Source organism: Hibiscus syriacus, unplaced genomic scaffold (assembly GCF_006381635.1).
Source record: "Hibiscus syriacus cultivar Baekdansim isolate YM2019G1 unplaced genomic scaffold, ASM638163v2 tig00110781_pilon, whole genome shotgun sequence".
In the NCBI taxonomy this organism is placed as follows: domain Eukaryota; kingdom Viridiplantae; phylum Streptophyta; class Magnoliopsida; order Malvales; family Malvaceae; genus Hibiscus; species Hibiscus syriacus.
In genome coordinates this window covers 145,613-164,934 of record NW_024062859.1, presented here as the reverse complement: position 1 = coordinate 164,934, position 19,322 = coordinate 145,613, and the positions used below count along the sequence as shown (strand labels likewise).

Sequence of the window (19,322 nt, the reverse complement as noted above, 5' to 3'; positions counted from 1 at the left end):
TAAGGCGCTATGTGAAGGAAAACCCAACTTAGTTGATTGGAGATCCCAAGATCTAAGTTCAATAGAACAACCTACTTGCATAGACCTTGTGAGGTTATTGTGGGGGTTCTTATCCCCAAGTCCATTCCTATGATGAAAACATTGACTAAAATGAGGAAAAGGTTAAGCAAAGCTTTTAATGACCACTATGTGTTTCGGTGAGCCAAACAACATAAGTCACCTATATGAGAGTGAAGTGGAGTCGCTTCAAAGAGACTATTGGGGAATAGTTCTCTAAACTCTTGCAAAACCAGGAGATGTCCACGGCTATATGGACATAACCATGAGAACCAAATTCTTGTCAGTGAGATATTTGTGTGAAATATGTCATCGCTTACACCAACGGTAGGACAAATCAAGGACATCACGTCTACTGGACAGCCAGTAAGGTAAAAATATTTTCACAAGGGAAGGTTCAAAGGGGGACACCTACTTATCCTATGCAATTATCGAACGTAGAATCTATCACCATATCGAGTCAGTGTTTGAAATCATCAATTTCATTCATGTAGGAGATTGTTGGAAAAATTAATAAATAATTGAATAAAATTGATGTCTTTTAATAATAAGTTATGTCACTTGGTGAACAGACTTATTATTTGGTATAAAATTGCATCAATTCAATTATACCTATTAGCTTTTCAACAAATCTCTTCATCAAAAGGTCATAACCTTTTGATTAGTTTCCTCTCCTCTATAAATAGGTTAGTTAAGGATCAATCTTAGATAATTCCCAAAACATTGGAATAGGAAAACTCTTAGAAATTCCTTACAAGTTCGTTCTTTCTGGTGATAGAGAAAAGCAAGATTGTGTTTGACTGATCATTATGGTTGTGCTTACTATTGTGATCGTTTATTTTTGTATCCTGGGATATCGACGTTCAACGTTACTCAAAGCACAGAGGAGAGGACGAATCTGTCTTAAGGAAACTGTTCATACATGCCTCAACAAAAATCCTTCTTTGGTTTATCTTACTCTACTCATCTGATTTTGTGTCTTCATACGAGTAAACAAATCACGTTCCTCTATTTTAATTATTTATTTATTTTGCTTCGTTCGATTATATAATAACATTTATTATTATTATTATTATTTTACCTTAGATTAACCATTTTTTCTAACATAACTCATGGGGATAAAATACTAAATATAACTTCAACTTTTTCTCATCAAAGTCGTGCATTTTCTTAATCAAACATGAGATGCTAAAACCAACAAAAACACAAATAAACTTAGCATTGGGACTCCAAGGAAATCACCATCACGCACAAAACATACATCACCTGTCCACTTCGGCCTTAGCAAGTGAGAGCAAGCCATAATTTCAGCAAGCAAGCTGATATAAAGTGGTACTCGCTTACTGCAAATATATGAGAAATATTCAATGTTCTTGAATTCTAAGTCTAGCTCAATCTTTAATATGGCATCATTCGCCAATTTTTCTAGGAAAATATTCTTGTTTCTCGCTGCGTAGAAGCTCTCCTCTGTTGCAAACAGGTTCTTGCTGCCATGTTCAACAGTGATGAGTCGTCGAAATTCATGGAGTTCTCCGCAAGAAATGCAAAGGCGTTCTCCAACAAGAAGGTCAACGTGGTCCTGGATGAAATGAATTTCCTCCTCTGGAAGCAACAAGTTCTATTAACGGTGCGTAGCCATCGCCTTGAGCGGTCTTGATAGAACAGTAAGGTCTCCGCCTGAAACCGTAGTTAGCGATGATGTGAGAGACTGTACCGAATGAATGTACGAAGAGTTTGTTGCACAAGACAGTGCACTCGCATCGTGGTTACTCTCCACAATTAGTCCTCAGCTTCTCCCACAATTCGTGGGTGCAGAAACGGCTTCAATGGTCTGGAACACAGTCCTTAAATTCTTTGAAAATAGGTCCACAAACAGCTGTGATCAGTTTACACTATAAATTGCAATCTCTCAAGAAAGGGGATGATTCGATGAGAGTATATATCACACGTGTAAAAGAAGTATGTGATGTCCTACAGTCGTGTAGCAGTGTTGTTTCTCAAGGTGAACAGATTGCTAGTATATTAAAGGGCCTCCCTCGAGAGTATCAATCCTTTGTGGCCGTATAACCACACACTAGAATTCTTGTCCATTGATGTTGTGTACACGATGCTCTTGGATGCAGAAACCCAACTAGCTGGGTTTGGTGATCAAACTGATACTTTCCCAATGAGTGCAAATATTGCTCAAGGGATATGCTCGAACAAATCTTCTATTTTTGTCCATTACTATGATCAGAAATCCTCCTGGCAGTCGGTCAGTTCTGGTGGACGGACTGACGGAAGAGGAAGAGGCTGTGGTCAACACATGCAGTGTCAACTCTGCAGAAAAAATGGCCATCTTATAGACAGTTGTTGGCACTGTTTTGGCCAAGATTTCCCTGGGGTCACAGCTGGCAATAAGGCTTACTCCAAGGAACAAACTGGAAATGCCTATTATTCCATGTGCGAAACAAAGTCCACTGAGTGAGAGTGTTGTCACACTCAAAATCATGGACCACATGCTGATTCACGTCCCTAAGACCTTGTCTCAACAGCAGCCCGTGATCAATGGGTGATAGACTCGGGTGCCACACACCATGTCACACCTGATGGAGCAATTCTTAGTCATAAGGATGACTACAACAGCCCAGGTAAGTTGGTAGTCGGTGATGGAGTAGCATTGGATGTTGAGGCAGTTGGTAGTTCTACTCTTTGTTTATCTTCTCGTGCCTTATTACTGAATGATCTGCTTCATGTGCCCAAGATAACAAAGAATCTCTTGTCTATTTCAAAGCTTGCTAGGGATAATAATGCATTCTTTGTGTTTCATGCACGAGAATATTGTGTTCGTGATGAAGAGTCCGATGTTGTTCTGCTTCGTGGGAAAGAAAAAGATGGCTTGTATTCGTTTGTAGTTGATCCTCAAGTAACAGCCCTTGTAATTGTTGAATCAAGTGCCACGGTTGTATCCCGTGATTCCTATGAACTTTGGCACAAGCGATTGGGACACCCCTCACGTGATAGTTTAGCTAAAATTTGTAAAGACTTGAATGTAAACATTTCAAATGGAATAAATAAAGTGTGTGTTTCTTACCACATGGGAAAGAGTCATAAGCTACCTTTTCATGATTCAAAACAGGGTAGATTCACCCTTTCAAACTTGTATTTATAGACCTATGGGACCAGCATCTTACATGAATGGATTCAAATATGTTAACTTGTGATGCCTATACTAAGCATTCTTTTTGTTAAAAGACAAGGTACAAGTCGTCATGTATTTGGATTGTTCCAGCAACTAGTCAATAATCAATTTGGCTTACCTATCAATGAGGTTCAAAGCGACTAGGGAGGAGAATACAGACGCTTGTCGAGCTGCTTGCTCAAAGAAGGCATCATGCACAGAGTAACATGCCCACACACATCAGAACAATGGTGTGGTCGACGCAAAATCGACATATTATGAGCTTATATTTCTTGCTCAAGCGTCCATGCCAATACGATTTTGGTCCTATGCAGTTATTACGGCAGTACATTTGATTAACAGGCTGCCTACAAAAGTGTTGCAAGGGATGTTACCTTTTGAAAAGATATTGGCAAGAAACCAGACTATGGGACATTGAAGGTGTTTGGCTGCCAATGTTTTCCCACTTACGGCCATTCCTAAACACAAGCTCGAGTTTGATCCCAGTCGTGTTTTTTCTTGGTTATAGCCCCAACCACAAATAGTTTTAGTGCCTTGAGCCTAATGGTCGGATATATGTATCACATCATGTGATATTTAATTAATTAAATTTTCCTTTTGCAGGCACAACATGTTCTAGGTCCTCGATTTGTAATAATGGTCAACAACCTCGGTCTCTTGAAGTGGTAACAGATGTAGGAAAATTCAGTGGATAGAGGTTCAATACCAACAGACTGTTCCCTGTTGAAGCTTACTCAGAAGCTGAGCATGAGGAAGTGTCAAGAATAGCAACGTCTAGCTCGGGTGACACCAGTATTAACCCAACTGCTCATCCACACAGCCAGCCCTATAGTCCTGCTCATAGTGACCCAACTACTCAGCCCCACAGTCAACCCCATAGTCCTGCTCGTAGTGACTCTAATATTGTTAGTGCTCCAGTGCTTATTCAAGAGCTGAATGCAGATGATAAGCATACTACGTCAGTGCATATTCAATATCAGCAAGCAGATGGTGAACATGCTGCAAACAGGCACCCAATGATCACACGCAGCAAGTGTGGTATCTTCAAGCCAAAGGTGTATACCAGTTTTTTTTTTTTTTTTGATGATTCAGTCCCAACAACTGTTCGTGCAGCACTCCAATCTTCTAGCTGGAAAGTAATCATTCATGCTAAACTCGATGTGTTACACAAGAACAAGACATGGTCTCTTGTTCCTTTGCCAAAAAGGGGTGACATTGTCGGTTGCAAGTGGCTATTTAAGATAAAAAAGAACCCAGACGGATCGGTTCAAAGGTATAAAACAAGGTTGGTTGCCAAGGGGTATTCTCAGGTTCCTAGATATGATTTTAAAGACACTTTCAGTCCAGTCGTGAAGTTTTCCACACTGAATGTAGTGTTCTCCCTTGCTGTTACCAAGAATTGGCCTTTGTGTCAAGTCGATGTAAACAACACATTTCGTAATGGGGAGCTATCTGAAGAATTGTTTATACACCAGCCCCCAGGTTTTGAAGAGGTAGATGCTAATGGGTCGCCCCTCGTTTGCAAGTTACACAAAGCTTTGTAAGGGCTTCGTCAGGCTCCCAGAAATTGGCATGATAAGCTCAAGGCTAGTCTCCAGCAGATGGGATTTGTTGAGTCAGTAGCGGATGTGTCACTCTTTGTGAAGTGTGTGAACAACTGCTACACGTTTGTTTTGGTCTATGTGGATGATATAATCATCACTGGTGAGTCTAAGGAAGATGTAGAGAGGGTGATCCAACTCATGCAACGAGACTTCTCCCTTAAGGACTTAGGTGAGTTGAACTTCTTCCTTGGAATTGAGGTTACAAGGAGCTGTGGTAAACTAGTACTCTCACAGAAGAAGTACATTCTTGAGATACTGGAGAGGGAATATATGTTGAATGCTAACTCTGCGGCTACTCCAATGGTTGGATCGTCGAGACTGTTTCATGAAGCAGGATAAGTACTTACTGATGCTCGAGAATATAGAAGTCTGGTTGGTGCACTGTTGTATGTATGTCACACCCGTCCTGATATAGCGTTCAGTGTAAACAAAGTTGCTCAACACATGCATGCTCCGTGTAAGGTTCATATGGAAGCAGTGAGACGTATACTCAGGTACCTGGCTGGTACTCTAGAGTATGTCCTCACATTTGTGGCTAGTGATGATGGACAGAAGGTCGTTGCCTTTGCGGATGCTAACTGGGGTGGCGATGCAAATGATCGAAGGTCAGTTTCGAGTCACGTTGTGTTTCTTGGAAAGTGCCCTGTGGTGTGGAGTTCAAAGAAATAAAAGATGGTTTCGAGGTCGACCATGGAAGCAAAATACCGTAGCGTAGCTGATACAGCTGCAGAAGTAACCTGGGTCAGTGCGTTGCTAGCCAGCCTGGGTATGAAGCAGCGTGAAGAACCAGTGATCTGGTATGACAACACGAGTGCCATTGCAATGAGCACGAACCCGGTTTATCATGCCCAGTCTAAGCACGTAGACATGGATGTCCACTTTATTAGAGAGAAGGTGGCAGCCAAAGCATTGTGTGTTAGTTATATTCCAACAAACTTTCAGGTGGCAGACAGTCTTACTAAACCCTTAACCAAAGCTGCATTTGAAATGTTCAGGGCCAAGATGTGCGTGTTACCGTATTGAAGGAGGAGGAGAAAGTAGATGGAATATTAGAACTAAGAAACTGAAGTCAGTTAAGTTAGGAGCTGTTAGTAATCAGTTATAGTAGTTACAAAGTTTCTAGAACTACTGCTAAACTGATATAAAGTTGTGTACTCGCTTACTACAAATATATGAGAAATATTCAATGTTCTTGAATTCTAAGTCTAGCTCAGTCTTCTAACAACAATAAGTCTAATTCTAACAGAAGGCCACACGAATACTTTTTCTAGAACGAATAAATAACTCCAAGAAAACTTAATTGCTGAAATTTCAACAAGACGAGTAAGGTAGAGCCAAGAGGACCCCGGAACATAGCTAACACAATCCAATTAAGACAATACAACCATTTACTGACACATGATTTTATGTTAGTGGGACGACCATTACAGGGACATACGATGATTTCATGTCTGGTGGACGAACTTATAAAATTTGAAGTAAGGGAGACCTTATAAAATTCTAGGGGTCGAAAATATTTTTAATAAAAAATACAAAACAATATCTAAATATATAGGATACCTAGGTAAGTGAAAGGGAGGCTTCCCAGCTTACACCCACAAAGGTAAGTAAGAGGAAGGCTTCCCACCTTACACCTACACACTTGTGCCATCACCTTAACTTTTTTCACCTCCAACCAAGCATGATTTTTTACAGTTCATGCTCAAACCAGCACAAACTTAAAGCAATGAAGCAAATTCTTCATATTCAACAAAAAATTCACTGTAGACTTAAAAAATAGAATTGTATCGTCCGTAAATTGAAGATGAGTAAAGAAGTGACATGGTAATACGTTTTGGATGCCTCTAAATGCCCTGTTAGAAATTAATCCTTTCTATTAATGTATCACGTGTCACTATAATAGGAATTAACGACTCAATGACTAAAATGTAACAAATTGATAATAAAAGTGATCGAAACATTAATTTAAAAAGTTCAGTGATAAACATAAAAAGAAAACCAAACAAAAGTAACATCGTTAAAGTTTATTTTAGGGTTTAGGGTTAAGTGATAAGCGTTTCTTAAAGCATTGTTAAAGATTATTTACATTAGGGGATGGTGGGTTGTGGTTCATTTATCTGAGTATAATAGTCATATTTAAAGCCCAATATGAAGTAGAAAACTAACAAGAATTAGGGGCAAAAACAGAAAGCAGAGATTCTTTGCAATAAAAGTGGATCTGAAATGCAAGGTACAAATGTTCGTTTAAACAATCCTTGTCTAAACAATTCTTAAAACCAGGTACCGAAAAAACAAGAACAATCCACTAATAAGGAGAAGCATGAGCAACACACTCAATCTCAGAACTCGATGGAGTTGTCAAATCTCGGAAAGTTGAACCTTTTGAGTCGCTTTTTCATCGTCATCCCAATGGTTTTTATAGAACCAAGCATAAAGTATGAGCTGTATCATGCCTGACAGGCTTCCCAATCCATTCGGAATCTGCGAATGTATTCAAAACACAAGTGACTATCGGAAATAAATATGTGACACGAGTATTTGAGGAGAATATAGCACTAGAAGAAGAGAAGGGGAAGTATTCAAGTGGAGCTTGTAGAGAGTTACCAAGACATTAATATCAAATTTGAGCAATGCATAAATCATCCAAACAATTCCATTCAAGACGTTGAAAAGGGAGAGAGTGAATGGCATGTACTTGACGCTCTTTGTCTTAATCACCATACTCTGCCAAAACATGATATCATCAATAAAAAATACAAAAAAATAATATCAAAACTATAGGAGAATTTAAATTATGAACGCGTACCATGACCGTCAATGGAGAAACATACATTCCAATGTTGAAGACCACGCACAATATTCCTACAAACATGGACCTTTCTTGGTGGTTTTAAACACAATCAATGTAATCACAACTACAGCTGCCATGAAGATGGCTTCGAGCAAAATGCATAACAAAATCCTTCTCTGCAAGCAAAAGCAAAATTACGTAAACTTTTACTTTTCTTAGACATGATCGATGGAAAAATGGTAAAAGAAAGACACTAACTCGCTTCTTTTGTTGGAGTAGATGAAGAAGATGGTTACGTAAACGGTCTCAATGAAGAGACCAATGGCATTGATGGTGATGATCAAAGTGCTATCGGGATGGACAATGGGGAGACCGTAGAAAACCCACATCATGCAGTTCAACACTGTTGCTAGATATGGATCTGGCTTGAAGTCTTGAACTGATTTAGCTTTGTATATCTTAAAGAACGTGGCCTACTCGTAAAAACAAGAATAAGAATCATAGCAATCAATTATCAAGTATTTTTTTGATATATTCTGTAAAGGGTTAGGATAAACTTACATCTAATGTAAAATTTTTAGATTTATATCTTTTTATAATTGTTGGATAAGTGAAAACATACTATTAAGATTATATTTTTTCCAGTAAATATCTTTTTTTTTTTATTAATCTCAGTCGTATATTTTCATTCACTTAACAATCTTAAAATATAAAACTACAAAATTTCATAAGGCGTAAACGAATCTGCCTTTTTGTAAAACCCAAAAGTAATAAAAAGTTAAAAGCATGAACTAGGTATGTTGGAGCCTACAAGGGGGAGAGAAACAAGAAGCAGGAGATGATATTTCCTGGATGAAAACAAATAACATGCTAAAAGTTAGAAAATAATACTATATATAGAATGAAGTATTTGATTCGATGGTAGGTTTAGGACGAACCGATGATCCCAACGATAGTTCTTAGTTCATCTGTGCTAATCATTTTTACTGCAACTCAGTAGAAGAAAGTAGATGGAGAAACTCTTTTTCTTTTCTGGCTTTGTGTAATGAGCAAGTGATATATATAGTAGTTCTTACAACTCTGGATCGACAAGGAACTCTAACTTTCCTTACATGACAAAAAAGGAAAGAAAAGCTTGGTCTGACGCAGTTTACGTCGAACTAGCAGTTTTTTCATGCAACTAATTTTAGCAGTTTTTCTTTCCTTGGATGTAATAGTAACTGATGGCTAAAATACTAAATATAACGATTGTAAAATAATAAGAAAGAAAACAACATAAAAATCTACATAAAAAACTTAAAAGAAAAAAACTAAGGGAAAATGAGAGAAATTCACTATAAATTTCAAAATAACAAGAGGTTTTGCGACATCTAAAGCTTCTCTATAATTCTAATTCTTATTATTTATTTATGGGTTTAATTACTTGATGAAAATGAAATCTTAGAATATAAAAAGTCTTCCTCAATACGAATCATATTTTCAATCAAAAACTAATACAAGAAGTATAGTCATGTTTGAACGAAATCTGGATCAAAGCCTAACAAGTTCTGTCTTGACACGAATTCTAAAAGTACAAAGTGAGTCGAAAAAAATCTCAATCTTGATGAAAACATAATGTTAAGATCGAAGAGGCTCAATTGAACAACCGAAAAAATGTGCAAAGGGGTGAATTAGCAATATTTAGGTTAGGGAGTAAGGAGAGCAAAAATAGAGAAATTTGACACAAAGATTTATAGTGGTTCGACTTATCAACCAAGTCTACATCCACTACCTTAGCTCTTCACTAAGGATTTTCTAACAAATTTACTAATTTGTTGTTTCTTTTTCAAGGACAAAGATATATCCTTTACACAACTCCTTACCTTTTAACAGGCTCAGCTAAAACCAAAAACTCTTTACAAGGAAAAAGAATGTAACCAAATAAAACCTCTAAAAAGGAAGGTGGTTACAAAATTTAGCTCACAAGAACAAATATTTACAAGAGAGATAAAAATAAGATTGAAAAACTCTTCTCTTGTGTTTGATTGCTTGGATAGGTGTTCTCACCCTTCTTCAAGTGTCTTGAACTTGTATTTATGTGTTGGAATGTTGTTGTGGTCATTTCTAGCCGTTGGAGGTGTTTTGGAGCCATTGGGGATCAATTTTTGTGCAAAATAAAGTTGCCCAGATCAAGGGGTATCGGTACTCCTAAAGGGAGTATCGATACTACCTTTGTTTATATTTAAATCAACTAGTCGTTATTAGCCATTAGGGCTTGATGGTATCGATACTATGGCAATGGTATTGATACTACTATACAGAATATTGGTACCCCTTTGGGTATCGGTACCATTTTTGCATTCTGGAATTTGAGCAACGCTGGTAGTATCGGTACTTCCTAGTGAGTATCGATACTTCCTTTACCTTTGGTATCGGTACCATATGAACAGTATTGGTACTGTTCATGAGGTATCGATAACAGTACCGATACTGTAAGAACAGTATCGGTTTCTACTCGTACAAAAGCGTATTTTGTGCTCAATTCCACTTTTAAGGACTTTGAATTATTTTTGAAAACTTTGAAAACTTTTGAATAAATTCAATTCAAGTCCAAAAATATTTTGCCTTAAATTGTTATATCAAAATATAGTTCAACATATAATCTCATCTTCTTCCAAGAAATCCCTTAAAGTTACTAATCAATAAAGTATGTCAACCATGTTCGAGTCAAGCTCAAGCATGGATGTGTAAAATAACTTATTTTTTATACCGATGAGATCATCATATATTCTAGCTTTGCTCACAACTATATCACTGAGAAATATCACGTACAACATGATATAAATCATCAATGATATTTTATTTTTATTTTTAGCCACATATAACACATTACTCTCATTTAATCTCTATGGAGTTCTAGTTTCTTTTTTATACTTATCATCAACATTAAAAAACTATGAAGAAACAATTTCATCATTGACGTTATTGATCCTTGTGGCCAAATTGATTCTACTTTTCTTCTCATATTTTTTATACGCACAAGTTTTCATTTTTCTAATACTTTGTTCAACACAAAATACTCTTTAAATCTCTGACGAAGAAGAGGAATTAGTAGTTGAATAACCTAAAACTATTGAACCTTAACATAAAATTTGACAGCATTTCAACTTTCAACATAATGAGATAGTCTTTACATATTCTCGACGGTAATTTTTTACTAAGGCTTAACTCATAAATACTAAAGGCTTCTGGTATTCTCTTAAAGTTCTATGCTTTCGTATTCATTTTTTATCATTAATAATCATTATTCGTAACTAGGGACAATCTAATAATTTTTAGTATTTCTACTTAAATGCTTAATTCAACATCCAAACATGACATGTGAACCATCATAATTTTGAAAGTCGTGAAACATTTCAGAATTCTAGTTGTACTAACTTTAATTTCTTGAATTTGAGCTTACTACCTTTAAACCCGAGCTTCTACCATATTTCTCATGAAGAGCGGTGGTCCAAATCACAAACACGATCCTAAATAATTTTCCTTGAGATAAAAATAATTCATTAATAATTTCATAGGACTAATCAATGGAATTAAAAGCTGTTATGTCCAATTTAATATCTAATTAATGAACTTAGGGATTGAATTGGAATAATTGAAACTGTTGGGCCACAATTAATAACTAAATTGCAAACTAGAGGAACAATTGAATCCTCCATGTTAGGTCAGGTTGATACGCGGGCCACCCACACTCAAAACTACATCGTTTTCATTTGGGTATAAAATCTCACTTTCTCTTTCTTCTTTTTTCTCCATTTTTCTTTTTTCCCTTCATCGAAATTATCTACAACACTCTCATCACTTATCTCGTCGGCCAGTCATTGGTCACCGATGATCGTCACATCAATCATCGTCGTCGGTGGCCATCCTCAATCATAACTTCAAGGTTGGACCTTTAAGGTCCCCTAAGCATTATTTTGGGGTTCATTTTCCCCAAAACATCCCCTATCACCATAGATTTATCAAATATTGTTCGGTTCTTCTTGCCTCTTTTCTCTCTGATCATCAACGTGAGTCGTCCGATGACACTGTCTTCGGGCTATATGTGATTCCTGGAGACGGGAGGAGCATCCACACCGTTGGGATCTCCTGAATGCCTCATGGATCATCGGAAATCAAGCCTTTTTCTATTTTTGCTTATGTCTAACTATTATTTTTGTAGAGCGCAAGGCTCTTAACCTTGTGGTCGTGGGATCGAGTCCCACGGTGGGCAATTCATAATTCTGACTGCAGGAGGTCTTCCACGGAAGCTGCTCTCAACCTGGCGTTGGGGGCAGCCTACTGCCTTACCTCCCCCTCATCCCATTACATATGGGAATAGGGTCAGCTAATTTTTAACTATTATTTTTGTAGGTGAATCGTGGTTGCACATGAGGAAGGACGACCGACGTCACTAGTCGTAGTGGCGGATCTAGAAATTAAATAATGAGGTTCAAAATTTTAATATCCTATTCTAAAAAATTTGGGTATGAAAATTCCTTTTTTTTCTATTCCCATTATCAAATTAAACTAAATTTAACAATTTTCTCAAAAGAATGAGTATGTTGTGGCTCCCCTAGGAAGCCATGTATATCCACCCTGGACTAGTTGTCGTTGTTGCTGTGAAGTCATCTATTCAGCTACTGGTTGACTATTCTACTGGCTACCGTTGGGCTTGTTGTTTGACTGGTAAACTTACTGATGTTGAGGGGTTGGGTGAACTGTTGGGGTTCATTTTGGTCGGATCTACTATTCCGATGCTTGAACAAATCAAGTTGCATAGGTGTAACTGGGTTGGGACTTGTAATAGGTCAGGTTAGGGTGCGTTTATTTTTTGGTTTTAACCAAATTAATGGATCGAATTGAATTAATTCGATTAATCACCAAATTAGTTTTGTCGGGAAAAGATTAATTTTTTTTCAATACTAAAATTAAATCTTCATCTTGAAAAGTTTCATCCATGTCCGTCAAATCTTCCACTAACTCATTAAAGGTAATGATGCGTTATGTTGATGTTTGATTGATAATTAAATCAACCTTTCTTCATCGGGAGAAGATTATAAAAGCTTTTCTTCAGGAAATTTTGCCCCAATACTTTCACATGTAAAACTCTTGTTCTTGTAGTCTTACTTCACTTCCTTGGAAAGATAAAGACAAATTGTATTGTTCGTCAAACGATTCATTTTCTTCATTTTATTCTTCATATATGTGGAATTTTTAATGGTGATTTCTAGATCTTGTTAAAATAAAGGGTCCAGCATCTCTGATTGCTATACTGAAAACATTGGATTTTTCAAACAAGTCCACTGAAAAATTTATATTTGACATTATCTTCCTCGTCAATTTAGATGAAGAGCTTCATGTTTCATCTGATCTAACTTTTGCTGTCATTTCAACGCCAACACGTTCACACAAAAAGGAGGTAATCACAAATAATATAACTTTCTCAGCCATAACTTTTCTAGTACTGTCACAAAACTGATCTGAAATGTCAAAATTGTAATTATCAAAATGTACAATGAACAAATTTGTCAAATTATTGGATATTGAGATACAATAAAAACTTAACATTAAACAAATAAATAAATTATGGAGAGAACAAACAAAGGATGAGTCCGAAAAGCAGATGAGTTGGTGTTACCAACGGCAGGAGAGTGCGAATAACATTATTTTAGATTTGGAACCTAGAGTTAAGTGTGAGTATATAATCGAGCCAAGCCAAAAAATTTCGAATTATTCAAGTCGACAAGTCTTAATTTATAACTCGAATTGAGTCGAGTCAAATTGTTCAAAAAAAATTTAAATTTAATTGTAAATATTTGTAATGTTATGGAACAATTTAAATGATTTTCTATAACCATATACGATATACATATATATTTCTTCATATGCGATATACATATATCATACAGAGTTGAGGGACTCAACTCGAACCTGAAAGCCAATATATTAATCACTAAAAATTTCGTATTATTCGAATTATATTTTATAACTCAACTCGAATTTGAATTTTTTAAGTCGAGTTTATGAAATAACGATTCGAGTCGAGGTTTTTAGCATCGAGTTGAGTTACAAAGTACGGTTTTTTCGAGACGAGTTTATTCACCCCTACCTACATAGATTTTGCTATGCCATAATGTTCAAATTGTTTTGTTCTCTCCCAACCAATTAGTTTGGTACATTCTGAATACAATTTAATTAGTAGTTTAGGTTTCTTCAAAACTTCATTTTATGTTGGTTGGGTTGAAAATACAGAAAGTTGTGAAACCTAAAAGCTGATGGATTTCTTCAATTTTAAGGGTTTATCTAATCATAAATTTATTCAGTTGAGACCTACAATTCACTCAAACTTACTTAATTATCATCTAATTCGATAGGATCGATTTATTGTATAAGCCTTAATAGCTCAACAGCTTACAGTTCAACAAAAATACCCCAAAATCGAGTTCAACTGAAAATAATCATCCAGAGAAGCTAAAACAATATCTATATTTCAGAGAAACATAAAACCAGTTTCTGCATTTCAAGTCATCACAAGACAGACATCCAAGTATAGAGAGTTATACGTTCATTAGTTCATTCTATTTCGCAGAAAAGAAACTGAATCGGACAAGAGTTCATTGGAGAGGACTGACGTGAGAAAACGGAGAAAGTAAAGTCCAGCTTAGTTCTTCTCAGTGTTCTTCTCAAGTTCCCTCCTCAGTTGTAGTGAGAAATCATCAGTCGCATCATCATCATCCCAATCATCTTCCCACTGCTGTGTCACCTCTTTTCCTTCTTTTTCCTCCCACTCTGCCAGAAAATAAAAGGAAAAAAAAAGGTTCGGATTGCAATACTCTCAGACACCGCTTTCAAAAGGAAACATGCGGTAATTTAGAAAAGGAACCGACAATACACTCCAGAAGAACAAAAAATTATCTTAAGGGACTACGGCAGACAAATTACTATGCGTATTTAAAATTTATTACATGAACATTAATTATCATTATTGAAGGCAACAGCATACAATTATGCAACCAGTGCTGTTCGTACTACTTGTTTGTGAATTGTAATCTGATTATGGGGAAAACTCTTAAAACCAAGAGATGTTTTATTTGTATACCTAACTGGAAACAATCAATGCAGTTCTCAATAATAAGTAAATTTCAAAGTCTGGCTCACGGAAGGATTCTACGGCTATAAGGTGGTATCACAAGTCTTGTGAGTCGCATATGCTACCATAGTCATTAAGATGAAAATAGGTCAAAGCAGCTCGGGGCTGGTTAAGAAAATTATTAGAGACAATACTTGTGGCGACGAGGGAGCTTGATGATTCAAGAATTGGTTATGTGGGTTTTAAACAAGAATCACAAGAGTATATTATCCAGAACAAAAGTGGGAGTTCAATTGCATAAACAAGCATTGCAATGATACTAGTAGTGACCACTAATTCACTAAATGAGCTCAAGCAGCTTATATGTATCATATATCAAGAGAAACAAAGCCTACCATACATGATAAAAAATAAATATAAATGGATTTGCAACCGAATCTGCAACCAAGAATTGAACACATTCAATTTAACATTTATATCATTTCAAATGCTATTTGCAACAAAAGACAACCTACTGAGCTCCAACAAGTATTGCTGCAGTATAAACTCCATCCATTAACATTAATATATTATGCTAAAAAAATCCAATCAAATTACATCCAGAAGTGTAAAAATTCTAATAAACCGGACCAAAGCAGTAATTTTATTTTGGCAGGGAAAAAATAGATTATAAATTTTTAGTGTGTTAAAATATAATTTTTTTTCATAATCCAACAAGTGAAAGAATGAAGCATTGGACATCAACACTTTCATAAATATTTTAGCAGTTAGCAAGCCTAAAATCAAACCCAGATTTCTCTTTCTACCTTCATTGATCTCAAATTCTTCAAACTCATCATCATCTTCAAACAAATCAATCTTTGCGTCTTCAGTTGCCGATCTTGGTTGTTCGGTTGCCATTTCTTCTTGCTGAAAACAGAAAATCAACATTAATAATAAACCCTAATTCTGTTAAGGTACAGAAAATGGAGAATCAAAAGATTGTTATAAAATTACAAATCTTGACAACAGATAAAGAATGTTATTAATTAACTTACGAATTGCAATTGCACGGAGATTCTGAATCTTTCTTGAAGAGGGGTTTTAGGATATTGAAAAGTACGAGTCCAGCTGAAGCGTACATATATATATATATATATACGGAGATGGAACGGGTGAAATGACTATTCTACCCATTTTACCTCAGAGCGGCATTTGGTTAAACAATGACAATATTTTTTTAAATAGTAAATATCTGATTTATTAATTTAAGTCGACTAATTATGAGATAATTTTTTCGATTTAATTTGTTTCATTCACAAAATTAAAATTTAAGTTTTTAACGTTATTTAAATGATTTAATGTTTTTCTTATTAGATCAAACTGATGATTAATAATATATTTTTTCATTTTATGTTTATCTTACTTTTATTTACTTTATTTTAATAAACCAAAATGGAGTGATAACAAAAATAATCTAACCCTCTTTGTTATATTTTAAATAATGTTATATTATGTTAATTAAATAACAAAATCTTAACTTTCAACCAAATAAAGTATAATATGTCCGGTGATTAGAGACTAAGCCATGTTATATTTTCGGGAATGGTGTTTTTTTATTAAAAATGGATAAAAAAATTTTATTTAATCGAATCCTGAATTTTAACTTATTTAGATTTTATTTTCGTTTTTCATTGTAAATCCATAGATTATTAAAATTATTCAACAAATAATTATAGAGGAAATGATAAAGAAATTTTTAAAAAAGATTATATAAAAGTATGAAAGATTCGAAATCTTAAAAAATAAAATATAAAAAAAATAGCAGACACAATGCAAGAAGTAAAGGTAAAAGAATGATGAGATCCACATGGCATGTACAACAAGATTAATTCCTCTTCCACCTCATTAAATTCCAGTGATGAAGTAACCCCCAAGTAGGATTACATCCATTCATAATGTTCATTTCAATTCAAGTACTGCTTTCAAATAGGTTGTTTTTCCCGAAATATCACTTATACCTTATATATTTCTCTGTCAGATACTTTTTAGATTATTTTTTTTGATCTAACATCCTTTACAGTAAGATGTGCCCCTGCAGCGCGCTATACGCTGATCTGGCCACGTAAGGGTATAGCACGGGGCAGGAGCCGCGCTTTACCTTTAAATCTGACACGCGTCAGAAAGGCGCGCCTCAGGGGGCGCGTCTTAAGTTTAATTACCCACCTACCCCGGCAGTTCCCACCCCTCCCTATAAATACACCCATTCTCAATCACTTTCATCACACCAAATCCTCTAAACTTCTCTCAAATACTCTTATATTCTCTTATAACTGTTTAAGGTATATTTTATTATATTTAATATTTTATTTTTAATTTATTTAAGTATTTAAATTTTTTAATATTTTATTTAATTAATTATTTTTGCAGATATAAAATGGAAGGCGGTCTACTTCGCTTGGATGAAAATCATATATCGCGACATTTTGCTGATACGGAAACATTTTAATGTTTTAATTTAATTTAAATTATTAGTAATAATTTATTTATTTATTTAATGTATGATTATTAGTTTAAAAATTAATTTTTGTAATTATTTAATTTTAGGAGATGGACCGTGTATTAGATTCTTTTATTAGGAACATTAAGTTAGTGATACCTAGTTGTGTCTTGTCATATTTAGTAGAGGTTGGATTCGGTCACATAAGTAGATATGAGGGTCACTGTAAGATAGAACCAGACCTTATTGCTGCCTTAGTGGAGCAGTGGAGGCCGGAGACCCACACATTTCATCTTTCGTGCAGAGAGTGCACGATTACACTTGAGGATGTTTCTATGCACCTGGGGCTTCCGGTGGATGGAGATGTGATATCGGGGATGGCACACGATTCATGGACTGCTTTATGCCGGGAGTATCTAGGACGTGTCCCGGAAAGTTTTAACGGTGGTCGGATACCGTTAAATTGGTTAGATGCCAATTTTCGGGAGTTGAGCAAGGGCGTCTCTGATGATGAAGTTAAAATGTATGCACGGGCATGCATACTGCAGCTGATAGGAGGGTTGTTGATGCTGGACAAATCGCGCAACCAAGTTCATTGTATGTGGTTGCGACATCTTGGCGACTTTCATCTGGTCGGATCACTCAGTTGGGACTCGACAGTTTTGGCTTTCCTGTACAGGGAGATGTGTTGAGCCACTGACTACATGAAAAATGCTATCGGCGGATGTCTCATGCTGCTACAGTCTTGGGCATGGTATCGATTGCCCTTTTTATGTCTCGTTGTCAAGAACTCATCCGTATTTCCGCTACTATTGAGGTAATTATAAAACTGATTTTGTATATTAATCATTTTATACAGTATATAATAAAAAAATCATTGAATAGGTGGTATACTGATAGGAAAAATCATCAGGAGCTACCTGATGATTTAGAAAAAATTAGGGTACTAATCGATCAGAAGGCTGGCACACAAGTATGCATTTTAATGTTTAAAAATCGATTTTAGATTATAGTTATATAATTAGATTATTATTTTGATAAAAATTATATATATTTGTTTTAGCTTGAATGGGTGTCATATTCTAATGATGATGTGAGGATGGTGATCCCACCTGAGTTGAGGGGCCCATCAGATGTTTGGATGGCGATGGTCTATTTGATCAATTATGCGATCGTAGAGTGGCACTCCACTGATCGTGTGCTCCGGAAATTTGATTGTTTTCAACCAATTCTGGAAGAACCTCGCAATATGGACAAGTTTCATAGCACAGATAGACGCTGCAAAACCGATACATATTGGCTGGTGAGGCATCATGAGTGGGTCGTGTTGTGGGAGGATCGACATCGGCTTCTTCCCCATAGAGAGCCTATTTTTATTGACCTCTTGATGGTTGCTGACGGTTATTATGAGTGGTTCAACAGTAACGGGAAACTGCTTCTGCTTTTCGAGGATGCACGAGGGCATACCTTTCAGTGACGTCGACAGAGACGTTCACCGACAAAGCACCATCGTCCCCCGACTCGTGGACGGATAGTAGGTGCTTCCGGTTCATCCTCAACTGCACCAGCAGGACCTTCACAACAGTTATCATCTACAACGACTTACATACTGCAACCATATGTGATGTCACCACCGCCATTCCCTTACCCGATACTGCTGCCGCCACCATCACCTAGTTTTATGACCCCGCCGCCGCCACTGTCATAGAGTTTTATGACCCCTCCTGGAGGATATTATGGGTCTATGTTTGCAAATCCGACTTGGGGTTCATATGCCCACATTTTGGCAGATTCAGCCTCATCACCCATGGCCGCAACACGGACACCTCCTGTACAGTTTTCACACTCAGCGATGTCTGGGTTTTATGAATTTTCCTAATTTTCGCAGGTCGGTGGGATAGTCAGTCATACACCTCCAGGGTCCTTATTCTATGGAGGTGCTTCATCGTTATCAACTCCTCATCAACCTAATGTAGCTGCTTACGACAACGACGACGATGATGGTGATGACAGCGATGAGTCACAACTAGTGATACGAATAAATCCTCCTTGAGACCGACAGCCATCACCATGCGAAACACATTCGCGTCGCAGGCATC

General features: G+C 36.3%; 1 protein-coding gene and 1 pseudogene across 1 annotated transcript; both read right to left on the bottom strand.

Moving 5' to 3' along the window:
* Positions 1-7,069: 7,069 nt before the first annotated feature.
* Positions 7,070-11,774, bottom strand: LOC120140085 (annotated as a pseudogene).
* A 2,349-nt stretch (positions 11,775-14,123) lies between these two features.
* Positions 14,124-15,843, bottom strand: LOC120140072 (protein DSS1 HOMOLOG ON CHROMOSOME V-like). The gene is made up of 3 exons (XM_039155126.1): positions 15,782-15,843; positions 15,551-15,653; positions 14,124-14,443 (listed from the first exon to the last, which is right to left on the bottom strand). The coding sequence occupies exons 2-3, from the start codon at positions 15,642-15,644 to the stop codon at positions 14,316-14,318; spliced, it is 222 nt and encodes a 73-aa protein (XP_039011057.1). The 5' UTR covers positions 15,645-15,653; positions 15,782-15,843; the 3' UTR covers positions 14,124-14,315.
* Between the last annotated feature and the right edge of the window lie 3,479 nt (positions 15,844-19,322).